Source organism: Seriola lalandi, unplaced genomic scaffold (genome assembly GCF_002814215.2).
Source record: "Seriola lalandi dorsalis isolate HSWRI2012SDOR001 ecotype SW California unplaced genomic scaffold, Sedor1 jcf7180002054345, whole genome shotgun sequence".
NCBI classification, from domain to species: Eukaryota; Metazoa; Chordata; class Actinopteri; order Carangiformes; family Carangidae; genus Seriola; species Seriola lalandi.
In genome coordinates, this window is record NW_019524898.1 from 412,039 (window position 1) to 435,802 (window position 23,764).

Consider the following 23,764-nt stretch of genomic DNA (forward strand, 5'->3'; position numbering starts at 1 on the left):
GACAACCCTGGAGGGAGGAACGTGCCAGCCTCTGGTTGTCATGCAGACGGCAGCGATGCCGTTCCCCCGTGGCTGGTGGGTCGTCATGGCGAACATAGTCATCCGCTGACAAGGTGTGAAGGGGAGCAGATTACACCTGCCAGCAGGAGCGATGGCTGAAGAGAGGAAGAGAGGGGGGTAGACGGAGGACAGAGCAAATAGAGATGAGAGGAATCCACTTCCATTTTGATTGCTAGCCAGGGGTGTTTCCTTCTTTTCATTTTTTCCTTTCTTTTTTTTTTTCGGTCTACCATTGTCTATCACATTGGCCTGAAGCCTGTGAGCCGAATGGTCCCGCCAAAGCTTCTTGTGGTCGATTTAACATCATTTCATTGACTGAGACAAGTGACCTTTTTTTGTATGTGGAGCATGAACAAACGTGAAACTGTATGCCCACGATGCAGACTTACTGTCACTACACACACACACACACACACACACACACACACTCTGTCCTCATTGTCTTTTGCTTGTCTGGTATCAGGCAAAAAAACTGCTCTCTGCTCCCCACCCAAGGGCATTGCTTTGCTTGTGGTGCCTGATGGCTTAGTTTTTTCTATTTCATTCTCGCTCTCATACTGTGTCTGAACATCCTCCTTTTTTTTTTTTTTTTTTTTTTTTCCATCACTTGCTCATTTTGATTCAGAGAAAACCATCAGGCTTACACAATAGAATTTTTTCTCTCTTTTCTTTTTTCGCTCCCTGCCATCCCACCCACTCGTCTCTCTCCATTTTGCACTCTTCTCCATCAAAATTGTGCCTCTCAACAAAAGGGGCACCGATGCTTTCACAGATAGGGGTGGAGATGGGATTGTCTCAAATCGATAAATCTCGCATTAGGGGCATCCACTAGTCCTGTCTTTATCTGCAGGCTCGGTCCCTAGTCCTTTCAGCCCCTTGAATCGGAACTGACCCTCCACAGGAAGTTTGGTGTGATTGTAAAACGATCAAAACCAAGTTGCTGTTTTTCCCCCCTTGAAATATCTGTGTTTGGCTGTGGGATCCCTCTCTTCAGCTGCAAACCATAAAAGGATTTGTTGTTGATATATTCACCCCCGACTAGACGAATGGGTGGTAGGTTTTGGCAAAATTAGGAGTATAAATTGTCTAATACAGCACCCTGTCACAAAATGTAAGACCAAAGACTGTATTTTCTGTCTCTATTGTAGACAGCAGCAAAGCTGTACATCACCGCTGTGCACAACCCCCCACTCAATACTTCATATCTAAGATAAGCCAGGAGAGGAAGTGAACATGTGATTTATACTCTTACGTAGACCTGACTTAAAAACCATCCTCATTAGTCTTGGGGGGGGGGGGGGGGGGCACAGAGCATAAAAATAGAAGTTGTTTCCTCCCGCCTTTTATTTAGCAGTAATGAAAAATGACAGTGTTCCCACTGTTGGCCATACAGGGAAATTTGTCACCTGTTTAATTTCACACTCGGGTAGGCCTGGCCTCAGCTCCTTTTCTCGACACTGACAAAGTGGCAACTGAGAGCAGTGTATCACCTACGGGGGCCCAGGCCCTTTTTTTAATTGAATAGACATTTAATAAACAAGATTATGAGAGCAGGATCACACGGTGATGCACGGTCCGCTCCCTGCGCCGCACATCACACAGATCAGATAAAGAAAGCTGCAAAAAAAAGCAAAGTGGGTGGCTGGGTGGGTCAAGAGCTCACTGGAGTGAAATCAGCGGATTTTTCCTTCATGGTCCATCCATCACAGGGGTTGTAACCTTCTGTTGAGGCAACAAAACTTCTTTTCTCTCTCTCTCTCTCTCTCTCTCTCTCTCTCTCTCTCTCTGCCATCTCCAAACACCCCATCCCTTCTCCCCAGCGGGCGTGATGCTCTATCCCTCTCTACCGTATGGGAACTTTATTTGGATAAACTGGCTGTCACATCCGTCAAGAGCAGGTCATACGAGGGACTGATCGATGGAGCGAAAACAGAAAAAAAAAAGAGGCAGATCGCGGCTCGCCGCATCCTTCGGTAAACACCGTTGCCATTTTCAATCTCTCGCCATGTGGCACACGCCGCAGTGACGGAGGATTTGTTTTCAAATGATAAATGTCCAAGTTGACATTCACACAGGTGATGATATCAGAGGTACCGCAATAATATCTGTCGCGTCCTGGAGTCGCGGATGTTGATGTCCGGTTGACCAAACATCTTCAGGCTTCAATCCATTACACACATTATCCTCCACTATTTACACATATCCTCCTCTTCTCTTCTTCTCCCTTCTGTTTTCTCTCTCACACACACACACACACACACACACACACACACACACACACACACACACACACACACACACGTCCAGACAGATTTGACAATAGCATCTTCTCCATCACTTCTTCTATTATTTCCACTGTCAAATCCCTGTAATGTGTTTTTTTTTTTTTTTCTCCTCTGTCTTTCATGGACATTATTCCTGTGCTATTCATTTCCTTTCTTCTCACCGCCACTGAATTCTGTCTTCTTAATGGAGCTCCCTTGGCTAAATAGACTCGGGCTTCTGACATGATTGAGTAAAAAGGAATGGATGGGCAGAGCAGAGAGAATAGCTGATACAGCCATCTTAGCTGGGGATGTATTAATTGAAAGGTTCATAGGCAGAGCGGGTGGCGGGCACATCAAAGAGCAGCAGCTAATTAGGACCCCTCTTCGCCCTTCACTTTTATTTATTCCATTCTAATGTCTCACCTCTTTTATTTATTTATCTCGTCTCTGTGTGGAGGCCTGAGCGGAATAAGAATTGGCTACTCCTTGCGCTTCCCTTTTTCTTTTTGTGTCGTGCTGAGTTGGCGTACAGTACACAGATACAGGTGGCCAGCTGCCAGTGTCCCAGCTCTCATTATTTCTCTTTCTGCTCGGTTCTTGAGTCAGCTGACTTCTCCTTTTTCAGGGCGGGGGCGTCCGAGGCCAAATGGCCACGATAATGTCGGTGGCCATTAACCAGCACATTAGCCCCATCACAACATGTTAAGTTTAACTCGGGACTGCGGCTCGCGATCGATAAGCTACAACAGCAGATTCGAGCCAAAGGATTAGGGTCGGAGCTTCTGCTGGTTCAAAATGGAAACGGAGCGAGTCCTTAACAGGTTCTGATGTCTGTTGTGGGGGACGTGGCCTCTGGAACTCTGCACAACGCTCCGGCTCCACCGTTGTATCCACAGTTAATAGAGTGAAGCTCCCCCTTCTTCCACTGTATCGACCACTGAAAGCTGTCACAGCCCATTTCTGATGACCCATATCAAGGAAGAGGCCAGAGCTTCATCCGCTGCACTGTGACCCGCTCCATAATCTCCATAAGTGGCACTTCCATCACTACGACATCGATTTCACCATTAGAGGTTGCGCATCAATACGGAGAGTTGAATGAGCCCTGAAAGTAGACAGGAAGAGGAAGAAACACCTTGATTACCTGATGCTTATTTGAATCTCTCAGCCGTGCTGGGAGCTTTTAGTTGGACTGCGTTTCCTTTTTTGAATAACAAATTTGTTTCAAATGAACTTTCTGCCAGCCCCCCAGGTGCCCCTCTCTCTCTCTCTCTCTCTCTCTCTGTGTTTAATATTCTCTCTATCTTTCGTCCTGACTGCTTTCATTCCCAGCCTTCACATACATTCACCTAATCTCCCTCAGGAGTTCCACTGTAGGGGAAATTTACAACTTCAAAAGCAGGATCCTCCCCTTTTCTTCTCTGCACTCTGCAACAGCCCCCGATTTGTTTGTCATAAACGAAACTCCAAACAATCCTGCTGGATTGTTTTTTTTTTCTCTTCTCTACCTCTTTTAAACCTCGGATTCCTCGCCTTGTGCTGTAGTTTGCACAGCAGGTCAAGAATGACAACAGTTTTGTGAAAGCACAAATCCTGGGACTTTGTTTGCAGCCTCTTCTTACCGGGAACATAAGGTCGGCTTGAGCAGCTCTCTCACTTCAATCGAGAGAAGTGCACTTCTGAAACAAATAAAAGGGCGTCTGGGGTCACAGTTAGAGATTTGCTAGGACAACTTTCTTTAAAGTCTCAGGAGATAATTAGATTTTACAGAACACTTTGCAATTAGTTGCCTTCTCATATCAGGAAGCAGACACCCATAAAGGCTTGCCACCAATTCTGTCAGCGCACTTGGAGGCCAGAGTTAATAATTCCCTCCCCTTTTTGTCTCTTATTTAATTGAAATGAAAAGGATGCCTCACTGGTGGTGCAGAGATGTTGTGTCTAATTTATTTAGTGAATCTCTTGCCCTCACTATGGTGGGTCATTATCTTGTTCTACCAGCGGCGCCTTTAGTTCCCTCTCTGCGCAAACCAGCGTGAGGGAAATGTAAATTATCTTAACTTTGTGATGCTCCTGATGTATAAGTGCAGGCTTAACTTAAAGAGAAGTGAAACTAGGACACTGTTTCCATCTGATGCGCCAATAAAGAGGCATCTCCCTTGTGTGTTTGTATGTTTTATTAATGACGCTGTGCACTTACGGTGTATGTCATGCAGACTGCGGATCAGGAGGGTCAGGCTCGGGCGTGGAGAGCTGTGAGCAGGACCGCTGTCGCACGTTTGGAGGCTCGTGGGATGAGGATGCGGAGGAGGACCGCTGCGTCTGCGACTTCACCTGCCAGAGCGTGCCTCACAACCCGGTACGGCTGCCTTGAAAAACCCCCACTCCAAATCAACACAACTCACACGGCCTAATCCTTAAAATGAAACTGACACAAAACTTTTGAGTAACAACCGGAGCACACGAACGCCCGACACATACTGCTGCCGACTTATTGTTTCCTGTAACATCTGTATCTCTCACAGTTCATCAGGGATAAATGCAAATCACTTTAGAGATTATGTTCAGGTGAGACACATGTCTGTACATTTATAGTTACAATGCAAACACAAGCTGCTTTTCTTGATCCAAAATGTACAAATGTAAGATTTGTCAGATGTAGCCGGCAGATAACTCACTGACAATATTATGATGATCATCTTTAAAGCCTGATGGGATGGTTTGTTTTTAAATGGTAAGAGTCAACACTATCTATATTTTATACTTAAAGACACAGGCCAAAAATAAAGAACCCAAACTCTTAAATACCGTCAAATATATTTTTTGATTAAAAGTATGTGCTGTTCGGCTGATGTTGCAGTCGACGGCACTTCTGGGTGGCACAACTTAAACAGTAACTGTGCCATAAGCCGGTTGACACAGAATCTCAGGTTAAACTCTAAACTTTCTTCATTCTTTTGTAGGTTTGCGGCTCCGACGGCAAAAACTACAGCAACGAGTGCGAGCTGAAGAAGGCCAGATGTGAGAAACAAGAGCACTTGTTGATTCAGAACCAGGGACCCTGTGCAGGTCGGTACATCCCACCACTCACATTTAATGCCGTTGCAGTAGCAGCAGAAGCACCCTCACCAAGACTCATTGTCACTGACATCCCATTTCTCCACTCATTCCATCCATTGATGGGGTAGTAAATAGTCTGTAGTTGGAATATAATTCTGACAGCGCTGCTGTTGTCTCCGCAGTGTGACCGCGGTAGCCACAAGCTAATGAAGGGAAGGAGGTCGTGGTTGAATATGATGCGTGTGTTTGTGTAATTTCCTCAGGGAGACTTGATTCAACAGCCTTGTTTATATGTAGAAACTGACCGTTCCTCTGAGGCTGGCTGCCGCACAGTTATCTTTCTCACAGGCTCATGTAATGTGAATGTAAAAACCAGCTTGAATCATTAGTTTCATCATTTATTCCCTCTGTTCCCACTTTGTGCCTTTGATCGCTTTGCTTTTTTTTACGCCTGTTGGGATTCATGTAGCTGAGGAGTGTGAAGATGTAACGTCAAAGTGTGTTTTCATACTACCACATATACAACATATACATCTGTGCATGCATTTAGCGCATGCTAGCACGTCAGCAGCTCATGGTTTTTTGTTGCTAATTGGTTGTTTGGGTGTTGATATCTAAAGAGCCAATCACATTTCACTGTTGTTTAGGGGAATCTCCGCTGACACATTCCACTGTATATATTTCAACACTCATTTACTACAGTGGTTTGTGTTTATTATTGATGATGATGTAATTTCCACGACCGTACATAGACTGAGTTGATAGTGATAATGATTCATTTTCCTTTCCTACAATTTCTGAAAATTTAAACCATTAAACTTGTGCTGACAAGCTTGCTTCTCAACCCTCGGGATATCACTTTCCCCCACTTACTTTAATATAAAACCCCCTCTGTCTGCATGTAAATGAATGGCATTTATCAGCCACAATAGTTGTCAGATCGGTGGTTAAGTAGCAAAGGTTAGTTCTTCCTCTTCATGGCTGTGTTAAATGAAGAGCTTTTGCTCCCGATTCGAGCCCGGGCCCGCAGAGCAGAGCAAAAGGCACTTAAGGGATTTCGTGTGATCATTCCAGCCTGTTTGATTCCCCGTGGGTCGAAAAGAGAGGAAGATGGAGAGAGTTGAAGAGAGAGTGAGAATGAGGGAGCTGCCAGTGTTTTCACACACATCCCTGCAGATTCTTCTCTTTCCTAAGCTGGCCTCCTTGGGCACTGACTGTCACGCTTCTCTACCATCCATGGATAATCAATCCTTTTTTGAAGAGCCCTCTATGGGTACGCGGGCTCTGGGCTCTCCTCTCCTATTGGCTAATGGAAGAAAAAAAAAAAAACTCAGATCTTGGGGAATTTCACTGCCCTCCACATTAGCTATGTAAGGAGAAACTTCGTATGACCTCAACTCCAGAAAGTTATCAAAACATGCTACCTTTCGCTAGTGGAGCATGAAAGAAAGTGGTTGTGATTTGGAAAACTTAAAACTCTTTTGCATGTGGTGCCAACAGTGTCATCTGCTGCATGCACATGTGTAAAGTTTGCCCATCCTCTATAGCTGCCTGCAAAACTCAAAATCTGGGTCAGGGATTTTGGTGGAATCCGAAAAAACACTTATTGGTTTACTACACAAGCAAACACGTGCAGATGTGCTCTTGCAGGAATTTAAAAAAAGTCTAGCTGCAACAGAGGAAGCACAGCAGCAGACCTTGTAAACGCAAGGGTGATATTGCACGTCACAATGAGCTGCATTGTGCCGGACAATGGCCACTGAAGAGGAAAAACCCATTGGAGGGGAGAAGAACATATGAAATTAAAAGTTCTCCTCGTCCTAATAGGCTCAGTACAGATAGTTGAATGGAGGGCTGGAAAGTGGCAAGTTAAATGAAGTGTGTCCAAAGCCCATCTCTGGAGTGGGAAAGCACTGGAAAAAAGAGTGAGCCGAGTCATCACCATTAGGCTGAGGCTCATATCCACACCAGTAACACTGTGATTTATAGCCCCTGTATCTCCAGCCTCCAAACTCCAAATGAGCAACACAAGAAAAAGAAATCGGGAGGGGAATAGAGAGAGACAGAGAAAAATAAAAAAGGGGAGGGAAAGGTTTCTGCTTTCTATCTCTGCAACTTTCCTTTGCACTCCAAAGCCTGGAGAGAATTTGAACAATGATATTTTTTTGCCTCAGCCATTAAACAAACCTCCCCTTTCCTTTTTCCTACTACTGTATGTTTTGTTGTTGGCTTCCAATTTTTCTGGAGAAGCGCCAGGTTTTGGGAACACGTTTGTTTTTATTTTGTTGAATGCAGTTGCGTATTCAGAGCTGTCACACTAGTATGAAGGCTGGTGCCTCCGCAGACAAAGGAGCTCTCCACACACACACCGCACAGACAGAAACTGCTTGGCACATTCCTTCACATTATGCAGCAGGCTTTTCTTTTTCTTTTTTCCTGGAAGGTTGTAGGGCGGCAGCACAATTCTGTAATATTAGACAAGAACAAATGAAGAGAACATGCCTCCTAGTAGGTGGTAAATGTCAGCTCCCGCACATTCACCAGCAATGCCATTGTTTGTTTTCACTGGAGGTAATAGCATCATTTCCCCCTGATTTTGAGCTATTGTGGAGAAAGTAGAAAATAGAATTGTTATCTTGAAGCCGGCTGCCAGCCTCTCCACCTCTGCCCCTCGAGCCAATCTCATTGTTGGCAAAAAGTTACATGTTGCTCCGAGATTGTGTTGTCTAAATCCCACTCAAATGTTGGTGTTCTTCTTTCTCCCCTTGTGCCACGTTCCCCTCCCTTTTTTTTTTTTCTTTTTATTTATTTATTTTTTGTTGTTCCTACCTCATCAGTGATTTCAGCCACATCTCTGCCTGAGCTGACAGCACCCCAGCACTGCAGTCTGTCTGTGTACGGCTGCTGCTCCGACAACATAACGGCCGCCTTAGGAGTCGGACTGGCTGGATGTCCCAGTAAGTCCTCTGCTGCGTCCCACTGTGACCCTTCGCCTCTCATGTGTCCTGAGTTTGTTGTGTGCACAAAAACTGTAGATACTATCAGCCTGTTTCAGCATACGGTGGCTTATTGTCCTTGACTGCAGTTACACTTCCAAAGTTGCAGAGCTGAAAATGTTTCATCTTAATCCAAGGAATAATTATGATAATGTTGCACTGTATCAACAGGAAAAATCTCTTCATCTGATGATCTTGACGAATGATAGCACACAGATGGAGCAGAAAATGCTGCATCAAGCTGTTAGCTAGGGGATACAGTATGGATGGAGAAAATGCAGACTTAGAAGGATAGACTGAGATTTGGTAAAGAGGGAGCTCACCTAAGCACACTTTATCCAACTGGGCCAACATTTGAGCCCAGTTTAAATCTTCAATATCTCTCATAGTAAGCTGAATTCAGCTGTTGTACATTACATAACATTTGGGTCTTATCAAAGACAGAGAGGCACGAACGAGAAGAAGTTAAAAGTTAAATATTGCCCTGTTCTCCTCAGGTACCTGTCAGTGTAACGCCTACGGCTCCTACAAGGGGACGTGTGACCCGGCCAGCAGTCAGTGCTCCTGTAAGCCGGGCGTCGGGGGACAGAAGTGTGACCGCTGCGAGCCGGGCTTCTGGAACTTCCGCGGCATCGTGACGGAGAACATGAGCGGCTGCACACGTAAGCTCGGTCTTTAAGTATCCGTGCTGAGCGAGCAGATGCACTTACCCTGATACTGTTACACGACTTCAACAGCAAGAGCGGGAGTCATTTGTCGAAAGTTCAAGTTTTCACACTTACCTTGAGAGTTATCGAGCCGCGCAGAGAGAGTTTGGGTTTCTTCTGGGTTTTGAAAAATCTGTCAAGTCAGTTTTATTCATGTAGCCAACAATCACAAATCACACATTTGCGTCTGAGGGCTTTACAATCCACAAAAATACTTTAAAAAACCGAGAGAAACCTCAGGAAGAAAAGAATTTACATGCAATAGACGTATATACACAGTAGACAGAAGTAGAAGCAAATGATGTCCCAGTTACTCGAGATGCTTCACCATAAAACGACTGCATCCAAAGCGGAAAGAGTAGTAAAACAATACAGTTGTAGAAACTGCTTCTGAAAATGTTATGTTGTTATTGTTAAATCTCCATTCAACACATTGTAGTGGGATGGATCCAAACACATTTTGGCACAGATGTATTAAAAAGCCTGGACAAATAAAACCAAATCTATTCCATTAGAGGTAAGTGAGAAAATGCATTTCTCACTAAAATCATGACAATATCTTTGAGTCAACACTTAGGGTATTAAGTATTAACTTTGGCATAGACAGTAAAAAGTAGATTAAGTACCAGCTAAACCGCGATTTGATGGTCGTTTTTTGTGTCCTTCAGTCATGTCAAAACTGTACTGAACGAACTGTATTCATTTGTATTCAAGTGACGCCCGGGGTCAGGGCCCCTTGTTTGTCTTGGTGTAATGCAATATGGTGACCAGCTCGTACCCTGCCGCTGAGGTATCATAGGACATATGCTTCCAAAGCCACAGAGCATTTTCAGTCAACAGCAGGAAGCCTGCAGGTGCCTCACCCGTGGCCTGACCTTAACAAGGTTTACCCACAGCAAGCAGACAGCACACTGCACACCAATACCAGGTTCAGCAGGAGAGGAGGGGAAAAAAAACACACATCATTGATTCTAGGAACATGATGGGGTTGATGTCCTTCCCTAAGGTTGTTTTCTTGAGTTTCTGCTATGCACTCCTGCTCCTCCCTCAATGGCCCCTGAGGCTGGATGAACTGTTGCCAACCCTTGACAACAATATAGCTGAAGCAGGGATCAGGGGCTAAGGTCGCCTCAAACCCACTATGTACACCACATAAGCCAAGCTATTCGAATCCTTCTTCCTGTCACTGTCCTCAATTGATACAATTTTCTCATCAATCTATCTCTTCCTGTTTCTTTCTTCTTTTTTTTCCCCCTCTACATCTCCGTGGCAGCGTGTAACTGTGACGCCACGGGCTCGGTCCGGGACGACTGCGAACAGATGTCGGGCCTGTGCTCCTGCAAGACGGGAGTGAAGGGCATGAAGTGCAACGTGTGTCCAGATGGAAGCAAGATGGGCATGAACGGCTGCGACAAAGGTAATAAGAGAGCGCGCAGAGGCAACATGGCGTGCGTTTTTCTCTTCTTCTCTCCATCATTCTAAAGTGTTTTGCTGTCACTTGTCTCTGATCCATGGATCAGCCTTGCAGCAGCCAGTCTTTTCTCTGTGTGCTCTTCACATCCATCTGCTTTATTGGAAGGAGGGAGGCTACAGGGCAGTTAATCGATAGTGATTAGGAAAATACTTGAGTGTACAAATGATATGTGCATGACATATCGCTCCACTGACATTTTATTTCCTCTTCACCATACGCCATTTTGGACCATTCACTTGAATGTGTATGTTTATACTCCTGCATAAAGACTATTGATTACACTTAGATTAATAATAGAAACAGCTCCAGTGGCTGCACGAGCTAAAACGCCGGTTGAAGGAAAGTTTAGTTCCTGCTGCGGGGACCTGCAGCTCCTTGATTAAGATGCACCATCAGATATCGACTGGAAGTCAAACACTTAATGAAGCCAGCGGTCCCGGCACAGTGGTGGGGCACTTTGCCACACACCCCTGCCAGATGAAAAGACAAGATACTGAGAGGTGGTAGCACATGAAAGCAGGAGCCAAGGGGTGGAAGGGCACTGAAAGCCTCTGTGATGTTGCAACAATGCAAAGACCCCACACTCACAGTTGGCCAGTGGACGGTGGGCTCCCCGGCAGCAGCTCCTGTTGCGGAAACTTCCAAGGCTTCAAACGCTCCTTTGGAGACTTTCAGCAGAACGCTGTGGAAAAAAATACCCCGAGTGCAGACCTTTACATAACTGACTGCAGTTTCAGGAAAAAATTCTGGTTTGTGAAACTATGAATAAGTCACGCTGTGTGACATGTGACAGGTATATAGAGAATCTCATGAGTACATTATCTCTGCTGCACTGTGCTGTTTTTGAAGGCTGGACAACCTCTTCTGGTTTTGAAACGTACCCACCGTTGTGCTTGCAAACACCCCGCTGTAGATTGGATTCGTGACACAAAGAGAGAGTCTCGTCCTCCACCGGTTGGAGATCCGTTCATTTTATTTGTCCAAATCAAAATCGTTGGTATGACGTCACACGGAAAAGCGGAGTAAGCTTGATGCAGCAGCAGCCGCACTATTATGTTACTGTGTATATGAATGTGGTGAGGACTCAGAAAACTTATTCCTGTTTGATTACGTTCATATTTCATCATGCTTTACAAATTTTTGAGAAACTAATTTATTGGCTGTTTAACAGGCAGAACTCGTGCTTACTTAATAAAAGTAAGCAAGAGTTCTGTAACTGTAAAACATTAAATATGCATGCTAATTTAACTTTTAATTTAGCTCCGCATTTCCACAACAACCGCCACAATCAGAAGTCATGAAGCAGCTACTCTCTCCTGTCTCAAACTGCATGAGTGTGGAGCCACACAGAAAATCTAACAACACAAATTGCCGTCTTCCACAGGACCTGAGGCTCCCACTTCATGCCAGGAGTTAGAGTGCAGCTTTGGGGCTTCTTGCATTGAGGTGAACGGCCAAGCCCACTGCGAGTGCCCCGCACCTGACTGCGATGAGAAAAACAAGACTAAGGTGGGAACTTTCTGCACTTGAGAAATAAGTATTTTGATCCACAGGTTATAAATAGAAAGACTTTGCTCCAGTGACCTGCAGGAAGCTAACGTGTGTTCCCATCTCCCCCTCTCTCTCTCTCTCTCTCTCTCTCTCCATCTCTGTCACTGTGGAGCAGGTGTGCGGCTCTGATGGGGTGACTTATGCCGACCAGTGCCAGCTGAGGACCATCGCCTGCAGGCAAGACAAGGACATCACAGTGCAACACTTCGGACAGTGCACAGGTGAGCCCCGTCGGTGCCTCCATGCATCACACGTCGCACGGATGGCCGACTGTTGTCAGACCCTGATCCGGAGATAATGAGCGGTGTCGTGGGCCTCCTGCTGTTTCTCCTCCTATCCAGTTCTCCGTCTCAGTCTCGGAGAGAGTGAAGCCACAGCGACGTGAACGCACTTTTTAGCTTGAGTTTTGCGTTTAAAAGAAACTACCTGCACATAACAGCAGGTTGAGCAGTGATCCTCATTTGAGATTAGGCAAATCCAAAGTATTTTATTTCAAAGGACACAAGATCAGAGTTTCATGTTCGTTATTCAAGTTCTCTTCTGAGAATTTTGAACTTTTCATTGTTTCTAAAAATGCAGTTTCTAAAGCTCCGTGATTCTGATTGTCTAATAAGAAATATTTGGTTAATTTTACGGAGTGCATTAAAAAATAAGCCCCGTCTTCTTCTCATGGACTGTCAGGTGAGAGCAAAATCATGTGTGCCACTGGGGGAAACGTCAGAATAAGAAAGGGTGAGGTACTGTAGTGTTCAAATCCACGGGTTGTGCAGTTTGACTGGAAGTCTGAGTCTGAGCCCTGCAATCCCACAAGATTGCGATGACACTTCCTCTTTGCTTTTCTCGCCCCTCTGTCGGGATTTGGCTCCATCTTCAAACCCCCCACCCCCCCTGTTGGGAAATGCGTCATTCCTTTTGCAGCCTTATGCTGGCAGGAACACGACGCCGTTTCAGTGTGATGGCGGATCTAGAGTACATGTTACGTGGAGTAGAAGGTGCAGCTCCTTGCCCCTTTGGTCCAGAGGGTGATGGTGTAATTGGTACTAGGACATGTGCCAAGGCCATGGCTTTCATGTACAGTGAAGTTGTTGCGCCGACTGCCAGCTTGCGTCACAACAGGGTTCTAGAGACGCTGCCGGCGAGTGCGGTGTGGAAGGGAAGTGCCAGCTGTGTGGGTCTGGCCAAGAGCCACGGCCAGGTGTCTGGCATTTTGGGGTGTAAAAATGTTCGTTCACCTCATCGCTCAGTGGGCACAGATCAAGTGACCAAATACTGTGTCGTAAAAAACCAGAGTCCTTTTCATCCATCTCCCTTGGGTGCTCTTTGTCAAACCCAAACTAGGTCATATCAATAGGAGGCGAGGCTGTTGGCATGGTCGTTGTTGATCCGCAGTTGCAGGTACACAGATAAAAAATACAAATAGACTCAGCAAGAGATCAACAAGGCTTTGATAAGTCCCTGAACATCTGGTAATTACAAATTCAGTGCCGTGGGTTACCAGCAAAAGGAGCCAAAATCCAGTCTGGTTTCACATTCCTCTGTTGCCTGGCAATGGAATTGTGGGTTGTGTGTAATCCCTCGCCTAGCATTGCTGCACAGAGAAGGCAAGAAGATGCCTCTCAGCGGACTCTTTCTCTATCGAACCCTCAGGGGAGGAAGAGACAGGCGAACACTCGGGCTCACCGACAGCCACAGAGGATTTTTTAATTTCTTTTCCCGGACGCGGTCGCACCGCGGGTAGCTGCTCCGCCACTGCTGTCGGCTCGGGGGTTAGATCTCGAGCTCATTTCACGTGTGGCTGGGTGCGAATTAGCATTTGCTCTGCCTCCACCCCTCGCCACGCTGCAGCCCTGCCCGCCCTCCCTCCCACTGCTTACATGCAGTGCTTCCAGACGCCCGGCCTCAGCGCTGTGGCATGCTAATGCTCACCAAGCTGCTATGTGGTTTGACAAGAGAGCAATGCCAAGGGCTTTCTATAAATGAGTGAATATTGATCTTTTTTTAACATCATTGATCTGCCGCAACTTTTTATTATACCACAGAGTGTGACTGCTGCTGCACAGTCTGCCTCTAATGGGCAGGCTGAAAAAAAAGAAAAAAAAAATCACAATCCTGCAGAAAAAGCTTCAGATTTTTTTCTGCTGGTGACAGAGAACTCTCAGTTAACTGTGATGTTACCCAGCTGTCTGTGAAGTCTCCGAGCTAACAGGCAGCACAGCCACACGCAGAGTACAGGGAGGAGTTTTTCTGGCTTCTTTGCTGTTTCGCAGCAAATGATATCTGAGAAATCCATGAAAAAAAAAATAATGCAAGAGCTACTGTACCAAGCACCAGAGGGAGGGCATTTGGGCCAATGAACAAATTCTAGCACCAGGGGAAAATGGCCACCAAGTTGGCAATGACCCGCCTCTACCATATGGTGTTATCACCTGTAGGTTTGCAGCAAATTGGCAACGAGTGACAGCATATGGCATCGGCAGTCCTCCGCCTGCGTTTTAGTCAGGGTTCTGTTGCCTTCACAATTTCTGCTCCATGTCCTGCGATTTTCTCTCATTATTCAATCTCTCTTTCTGTTTGCCTCGCCGTATTCTTCCGCCGCTTCCTTTGTTAACCTGTTTTTATTTTTATTTTTTTTCGTCATGATTTAATCCCTTTCTTCAGGCAGTTTGTCCCTATCATTTTCTTCTTCTTGGCTCTGTGGTTCCCTTGTCTTTATCCCCTGGTCTCCTGTATCCAGATTCCTCCTCCTTCTCGCTGAGTGCGGCTGACACCGTAAAGACAATCTTAATAACCACCTTTCAACCGTAACTACATGGCTGAGACAAGCCAAGACGACAATGATTTTTTTTTTCCTACCCTGTGACATGACTGTCCATTGCTCCACTGAGAGGAAAAAAAGCAGAAACACAAGCAAATGGACTGTTAAACCTGATTAAGAGAAGCATCAGCTGAACAGACTGTGCCGCTGCTGCTTCTTTGCTCTCTCAGACGTGTGTGCTTTTCTTCCCTTATCCCATGTCACAGGAGCTCCCTGCTCGAGATATGCACACACATTAGGCACTTCCCAGGGAGCAAGCCGCCTGACGCTAAGCTTGGCACCTGACTGACAGGTGTAGCCAAGAGGAAAGGCAATGCATGCCACCATTCTTGGTGATAGCATCTCTGCTCTATGCTCTCCACTCCGAGTCTCTTTCTCAACAAATATCTGCCGAGCTTTAAGCTGACACCCCGTGAGTCTCCCAGGCTTTCCGCCGTCTCAATAGGTATCACATTTCACACCTCGGTGAATAATTGCAGATCAAATAGGCGATTATAGCAGTGTAATTAAGTCCTACACATAATGTTAGGTGAATCCTAATGAGGCGCAAATCTTTGGTATAGGGTTTTTTTTTTTTAATTTGAAATCTTTTCATTTCACCCACATGCTAACACACATTTATACTCGTGGGACGTAGAGGAGGAACGACAGTATTGTCACGCCTGCGTGCCTCGGCTAAATCTGAAGGACTCACTTACGTAGCAGCTCCCTGCCAACTCACTTCTCCCCCTCAGGAGTTTTTGTCCTATTTATCGTTCTTTTATCGCAGACAGTTTGTCCTTTTGCACCAGAGCTTTTTGCATTGGTAATGATGGTCTCTGCAGAGAGCCTCCTCTCTCTCTCTCTCGCTCTCTCTCTCCCTCATTTGGAGTGATTTTTTTTTCTTTCTCTTTGCTGTGTGTGTGTGTGTTTGTGTGCGTCTGTTGACAGGAGAGTGTTTGTGGTGGCGTTGATGGATGCTCATGCGCTCTGCGAGCAGCAGTCTGCCGTCTTTGAAGTCAGAGTTAAAGCCGGCTTTTTTTGCCCCATTTCTATCAATCATTCATCACCGGAGGCACTGGCTGTTGGTGATTAAAGCTTTACTACTGGAGGGCAGCATTTGAATATGGATATATAATTCATAAGCAATGGCACAGCACGCATGCAATACACATACATGAATATTGTACAAACAAACGCATTCCACATGTGCTCACTGCACACGATACATTGATACCAGACGGAGTATTTTAACACCGTCCGAGCAACGTAACTCATCTGCAGCTGGAACTCACTGCATTGCATATAACATCGAATGCAGTAAGTCATCTGTTGGCATATCCCATATTCACATATTCACATGCTGTATAAGGAGGCGCTTTCATTACTTATGGTTTGTCAAATGAAGATTCCCGACATCTCATTCATTGCAGGGTTTTTAATCAGAGGTTACATTTTTCAAATGTGTGTGTGTGTGTGTGTGTGTGTGTGTGTGTGTGTGTGTGTGTGTGTGTGTGTGTGTGTTTTTAATGTGATTTCACAATTACATTGTTGTGCATCAGGGAGAACGGTTAGAAGATTTAAAGGCCATAATCATTCAGTAAATGCAGAGGTAAAGTTATTGTCAGCAGCAGGTTGTAATGATCATTAAGTGGCTTTCTGATGCTTTATTGGCTAAAGATGTTTTTATTTCTCTTGGTGTGATTTCTGAGCTTGTAAAAGAGTTAGTCGAAGCAAAATCAAACATTTCCATCTTTACTCAGTCATTCATCCATTCCTTGCTTCCTGCCCTTCCCTCCACCAGAAACCATCTCCGAGCTGGCAGAACGACCAACCCACAACCCCATCACCACCACTGCCGCCTCCATCACCACCGCCGCCCCCTTAAACCCTAACATCGTGTACGGCATCCCGCCTCCAAGGACAGCAGAGATAGAGACCAACGAGAGGCCCCCGGCTACCACCCCCTTTTCCACCATCAATCACAACCGTGCGCGAACAAACCACCGCCACCCCATCCACACCCAGCCTCAGCCTCCACAGCCGACCGCTGCCACCACCTCCTCCTCCCGCAGCATCAGACCTACCCCCTCCGCTGCAGTGGCCTCCTTTGAGGGCTCAGGCAGCGGGGAGCCGAGCGGGGATGACCAGACCGAAGAAGAGGAGGAGCAGGAAGAGGAAGCAGGTAGCGGCATCCCAGCGGAGGCCAGTGGGGCAGAGGAGCCATTCGGTAAATCCCTGCTCTTTCACTTCATTACCCACAATGCTTTGGGGTTTTATGGGAGGGGCTTTTTTTTGTTGCTTTTTTTTTAAAGAAGGGGTTGAACAATCTCATATAGTCTTTTCCTAGCTGACATCATAACACAATCATGCCATCACTGGAATTTAAATTGAGCACAAGCTTAAGTATTGTTTTGTGTCGTATGAATTGTCAACATACCCTCCTGACTGCAACAGCCGGAGGAGAGAAATGTCAAAGCCAGGCAGTCAAATCTCTGTAAACACATGCTGTTGGTGTCATCTCAACTTTCATAAGATGTATATCTCAATTTCAGACAGAAAGGAATGTATTTGCATGCTTCACTGTTGCTACATCACCCATGCTCTTTTCTCCCATATCACCAGCGCGCTTGCTCTCAACAGCTCGCAGAAAACAAACCCAGGCTCTGTAAAATACACTCGCGGCGGGCCAGATGAAACTGTTGGCCCGCATCTGGGGGATCTCTGGAGCCTGACTTGACAGGCTGATGTGACTGAGAGGTTGAGGTGTGCGTGTGTGTGTGTGTGTGTGTGTGCGTGCGTGCGGAGGCTGCGTACCTTGTCACATGACTAGTCTCAAATCTTTCTCGACATGCCCTCCTGACTGTAACAGCCAGCTGCGGTTTCTGGGCGTTTCTTGGACAACAAGGGATGACTGAGACTTTCAATCACAACTTTTTTCCAATTTTTTTTTTTTTTATTTTTTTTTTATTCCTGTTGTTTTCCATCCGTCTATCCATCCACTTTGCCTGACAGCTCGCCGTAACAGGATCGGACTGATGGAACAGCATGGCCACCAATGTGCTCTTCCTCAGCTCTTCCTCTTCCTCCTCCCCTCTCGCTCCATCTCCCCGAGTCTTAGATTTATTCTCTTGTCAGAGGCTGACCAGAGTGCTCGGTGACGCGAGGAGCATGTAGCTTGTCTGCCAAGGAGAGCCCAAGTCTTGTGTCTGTGTGTGTGTGTGTGTGTGTGTGTGTGTGTGTGTGTGTGTGTGTGTGTGTGTGTGAATGAATGTGTACCGGAGCATGCTGAATACGTGCATACATGCTGATGTAGTGTGAGCAGATGAAGAGATTGCACGGTGCAGATTTCAACACAGACAACGTTAAAATTTGCATAATCTCTGTGTTCTGGTAATTGTGTGTTTGTCAGGAGTACTCATGCGTTTTATACAGTATGTATGTAGAAATCTTATCTTTGTTTTTTTTTTGTGTGTGTGTGTGTGTGTGGGGTGTGTGGGCTTGTTTTATGGTTCGAAAACTAGGAGCTTCATATACTTGTGGGATCCAACAGCTTTGTTGGATCCCACAAGTTTAAATGTTTGTTTTAGGATTAAGACTTTGTTTTACTGTTCAGGTTAGAATTAAGTTTAGTGAAGGGTTTGTTTTAGACATTCAGTTGTGATGGTTCAGGTACAGGTAAGGGGGACAGGGGAATGTATTATGTCAATGACAAGTCCTCACAAAGATAGCTGTACAAGGGTGTGTGTGTGTGTTTTACTCTTATCTCCCTCTCCTTATGTCACTGAGTTTGACCAATTCTGAGTGCACATATCACTGTCTGAATATATAAATGTGAGCAGGTCAGAGGTGTCCGTTTGTGCGTGTTTTTGTATCCATGCTCTGTTGAAATCTGCACTCATGTTTGGCTGTGTATGTCAGCGTGCGTGCACGTGTGTGCGTGTGCGCGCGCGTGTGTGTGTGTGTGTGTTTATTTGACAGCTCGCATGGCTCCCACTGGAGTCATGCAGCGTCCCCTTGGCTGTTGTGTACTGCCCTCTCTCCACCACCAGCGTTCTCCTCTTCAGCCCAGCATCTGTAAATCTGCAGACCACACGCCAACAGATGCCCTATAAACCCCCCTCCCCCCTTCCCTCCCCTCCTCTCGCATCCTTTGACCGCGAGTCCTTGAGCAGGACGTCCCTCGCCTCTGACGTCTTTACAACTTGTTTAGCCGCTAGCTGTTTGCCTCGGCGATTATTTCTAATCTCTGTGCGGCCATAAACTGCGCCGCTTCAACCAACACACCCCCTCCGCCCGCGCCATCGTTAGAGAGGATGGAGGTTTGCTGCTGTTGCACACTCTTGTTCATCGGAGAGAGAAAAGGCCGGCCACTTTTATGTCTTATGTGTCCCAAGATAGCCAGATATATACTGACCGTTATACAAATGACTGTATGTTTTTTTTTCTCTTGGGAAGACTTCAAGGTAACTGTCAGCCAATCAGCAGTGAGCAGTTGCAGATCAAAGAGCCCCCCCCCCTCCCATTTACAGTACTCTGTGTGTGACATGACTGGCAACAGTGGCCATTACGTTTTCTCTGCCTGACAAAATGAGTTCCAGGTGTAAAATCAATCGCTATGAAAATGCCATATAATTGCTTCTGACAGATGACTCTATTAGCATCCAGCCACTGGTCAGCGGAGTGAAAACACACAAGCATCTGAACAAGAGCAAGTAGAGAGGAAACAAAGGAAATGTAGGTTTTAAGCTTAGAAGAACTACCTGTCCTCAGTACCTGTTTTAGAAAACAGCTTCCCTCTGGCTCTCTGAGATAAGCTGGCTTGAATCGATGCATTTTTCTGAAGCTTCATGAATTATTATGTGCCCCTGTGTATCACCCCCAGATCCCACTATGGCAAACACAACTGCGCCCACAGCTGAGGACAGATCATCCTGTGACAACACAGAGTTCGGCTGCTGTCCTGACGGCAAGACACCATCCAGCACTCCAGAGGGCGCCAACTGCCCCTGTAAGTCAGCATGACCCTTCACAAGACACCTTCTCTAGCTTCTGATTACCTGGATATTACCCTGTTGCCCTGTCGGTTGGTACAGTGCGATAAGATGTGATAAGAGGGCTGAAATCCCAACTTCACTTCCGAACTAGCTGCTGTTGCAGCAGCTTCTCTAAATCAATGCACTGAGTCACAGAAGCTTAAATCTCTTTCTTCCATTGATGTTTTTGAAAAAAGAGAAACATGCTCCTGGGTTTTCCACCTATCTGCTAAGATACAGTAAACGAGCATCTACTACAGCACTTAGCAAATCGCTAACGTTGCTATTTGATTCCTCTGTGATGTTAGCAAATTTAAACAACAAACTACATTGCCCATTGGAGAAAAATGTTTATATATTTATACTTATATATATAATTCTTTCTGAGACTTAGAGGCTAAAATCAATACTAAGCTCATGTCTGTGCATTAAGTGTGGAGTTAGAGCTGGGAGGCAATTAGCTTAGCTTAGCATAAAGGCTGGAAGCAGGGGGAAACAGGTAGTCTAGCTTACCTCTCTCAAAAGGAAAAAAAGCTCATCAATTTACACTTAGCGTCTCTTTGTTTAACCGGTACACATACAGAAATGTAATAACAAAACTTTATGCTCACTTTATGCTAAGCTAATCCTCTCCTATCTTCAGCTCCACACTTAATGGTGCATTCATGTGTTGGAATAATCAGAAAAATAAGTTGCAGACTTGGGAAAGTCAGCAAAAAGTTTGGTTGAGGGTAAGAAACTTTTGATTACTGCTGCAAATTCAAGCATTGTGTATCCATTCTTTGGCTAAAATTTAATTTGTAATAAGGTATTAGCTCGTAATCCTTACTTGCTTTCCACATAGAGCGACCTAGCCTGCTATCCAACTTCAAAGCACTTGAACACACCGAAGTTGGAAAAACAGCTTCCCAACTCGCAGCATGTGAATGCACCATTAATACATAATGAGAGAGGTATCAATCTCCTCATTTATTTTTCAGGCAGGAAGCAAATTTTTTTTTAGCTGTAATTTCTGCATGAACTACACACTCTACACTGTCTTCCATTTGCATGATTGTGCAGTGTTTTGTCCCGGACTTCAGTCACAGCTCTGCTCTCCAGGGCTTGTGGAAAAACTGAATATGTTAAAACCTAAAACCAGAGATTATACTGTGTATGTAAAAAATACAGTTTCACATATAATATTTACCATCTGTGTCAAATGGAGCAATCAACACAATTTCCTGTTGAGCGTGGTTATGTTGAAGGGCTGATTTTCTACTTTCTAATTAGTGCTATTACAAACATTTATGAGATTCTGGGTTTTCTTATTTGTGGAACAGAATCCCAAAACTTTTTGTTTCACATCTAACTTTCTCTCCATTTTTAAAACTCAATTTATAAATTTAATTTGTGGATAATTTGAGAATCAACACAATATATTTTTATGTTGAATGTCTACTTCGGGAATAGCGATGTTATAAACTGACGCATCAGATGGTTTGTTACACAGAACCATCTGGAAAGTCTTTGTTGGAAACTGTTTGGAAAAGGGCAGGCGTTTCAAAAAATACTTGGCAGGTAATTAGATGAACCATCTGTCCGTCATATGAAGTAGTTGGAAAGTGCCGAAGAGGAAACACAACACAGCAACAAGCCGCCGTCTGAGGAGCTTTGAAGCTAGTTAGCATGTCGGTACAGACGATTCTTGTGCTCTAACAAAAAAACAAAACTGTTGCTTCTCTGTAGCTTCCCGTAGTTGCTTCCTCATATGATGCTGATTGGTCCAAACCACTAGCTTGGAGCGTGGCAAGATGGATTCCCGCTTTTTCTTTTGCAGCAGTGCTTTCATGAATCACTTCCCTCATATGTAAATGATCATATTGGCATGTGGAAGAAAATAAAAAAAATAAATACTCAAGTAGTGAAACGTTGAGTCGGACGACGTAGTAATCCACGTTTATGAATTTGACAACACTTCACAGTCTGACTCTGATATTAGTCATACCCTGCCAGATCCTCAGCGCGTTTCATTTTCTCTACTTTTTCTCCATATTGAATAAAGTTTGGTTTGATGCGAGACTCAACATCATATTTTAGGGCCCCTGTGCTATGAATAACCATCTGTGTGTCTATTCCTGCTTTTTTCGATCTTCCTTCACCTTCTTTCCTCTTCTTTTAATCTCCCACCTCTTCTTTTACTCAGCCCTTCTCTTTATCAGTCAGTGTTCGGTATCTCCCTCTTGAGCTGTATCTCAAGTCTTTTCTCTCCCTCAGCCCGGTCTTGCATCAGTTCATTTCTCTCTGGAGTTGAGCGGGGAGAGAGTCGAGAGACTACCAGAGGCCAACAAGCACTGGTGTACCAATCAGTGCCTTCTGCCAGACTCTGTTCAAAAAGATAAAAGGGCTTCTTTCTCCCCTTTGCTTCTCTATCTCTCTCCCTCCGTCCCTCGGTTGAAATCTGCTCTCTGTTTGTCCCAGTTGTGTTAGCCTGACTGATTGTGAAAGTAGGGGTTTCTATCTAGCCCCCATGGGTGCTACAGGTCATGACTTAAAAGAGTTGAGGCTACAAAATGGTGCAGAGTGCAGAGTTAGATTTCTGGCACGAATGTCCCATAGCCTGCCAGTAAACCAGCAGATTTCACTGCCACGCAGTCCACACTGTTGCCTCTGAAGCCTTCCACAGCCATCTGACTTCTTTCACAGAATTTAAAGCTGAACAAGGGTGAAACATAGAACGCCACATCTGTCAAGCTTGGATTTCATGGTGTTCGGCCCTCAAATCCAAGACAACAGATGTAACAAATCCACTAAAGCCTGTAAATATTTATCTCAGCCCAACAATGACGGCACATCAGCGATCAATACTTCATTCAGCTCAAGTGTTACCAATAAAAGCAGGCGGCACCATAGGCAGATCAATACCCCGGATCTTTTTTCTCCTGAGAAGGGCTAAGCCTATTCTCCGCTCATTACAAGTGAAATGACACGTTTTCCCCCATGCTAGAATATCCACCGGCCGCCATCACATTGTTCCCGGTGCAGGATTATTGACGTGCCCGACTGTCTCAAAATAAATTAAAAAAAAGACTAATTGTTCGCTGTTGCAATCTTCACATCTCAACGAGACATTAAAATGGTGAAGTGATTCAAGGTTGAGTTTTGTCCACACCGTTAACACACTCGGGGAGATCTATGAAACCCTTTGTGTATTCAGTAGCGCGGCTTCACGGCAGATATCTGACCGTCGGTTCATTCACAAACTCTAAAACACGTATGTAATCACTTAGTTGGAGTAATAATGGAGATAGTTTTGTGTTTATTCACATGGATGTTGAGATATCTTCCTTTGACATCTCTGTAGCCAGTGCAACACCGGTTCCTTAGTTTAATGTGACATAAGGTTCTCCATATGTTACATTTAAACACAATTCATATAACATCATAGATAATGGCCAGCAAATGCCCATGTGAGAGTTAATGTCACGCTAAGCTCCAGCTACTGTAAACTCTTCCATATGCCAAGGGAAGTCCTAACAAATCCATTATATTTTACAGTTCACTAGAACCCGATAGTCAAATAGCTCTGTCCCTCCTTTTATCTCTCTCTTTCTCTCTCTCTCTTTACGTCCGTCACGGCAGCGGGCTGGAAAATCACCCACTCTGATGTTTGTCTTCTCTGCAGATTAAAAGTCCGATCTCTCGATGTCCCATCTCTTTCTTTCTTCCCCCTCCATCTTATCGGCCAAACCTCACCCATTTGCCTCTTATTTTATGACTGCCGTCACATCTGAATCGATGTGTGCAGCCCGTGAAAGTACTGTAAAGGCGGGGGGTGGG

General features: G+C 45.2%; 1 protein-coding gene across 2 annotated transcripts in view; it reads left to right on the plus strand.

Annotated features, from left to right (window-relative positions):
• Positions 1 to 23,764, plus strand: part of agrn (agrin) — a 250,471-nt gene that overhangs the window by 192,635 nt on the left and 34,072 nt on the right. For both annotated transcript variants that reach the window (XM_023407702.2, XM_023407704.2), the window contains 9 exons: positions 4,544 to 4,686; positions 5,291 to 5,396; positions 8,225 to 8,344; positions 8,881 to 9,045; positions 10,364 to 10,507; positions 11,949 to 12,073; positions 12,231 to 12,336; positions 16,714 to 17,139; positions 19,795 to 19,920. In XM_023407702.2, coding sequence (XP_023263470.1) covers positions 4,544 to 4,686; positions 5,291 to 5,396; positions 8,225 to 8,344; positions 8,881 to 9,045; positions 10,364 to 10,507; positions 11,949 to 12,073; positions 12,231 to 12,336; positions 16,714 to 17,139; positions 19,795 to 19,920 — 1,461 coding nt within the window. The remainder of the gene's footprint in view (positions 1 to 4,543; positions 4,687 to 5,290; positions 5,397 to 8,224; positions 8,345 to 8,880; positions 9,046 to 10,363; positions 10,508 to 11,948; positions 12,074 to 12,230; positions 12,337 to 16,713; positions 17,140 to 19,794; positions 19,921 to 23,764) is intronic.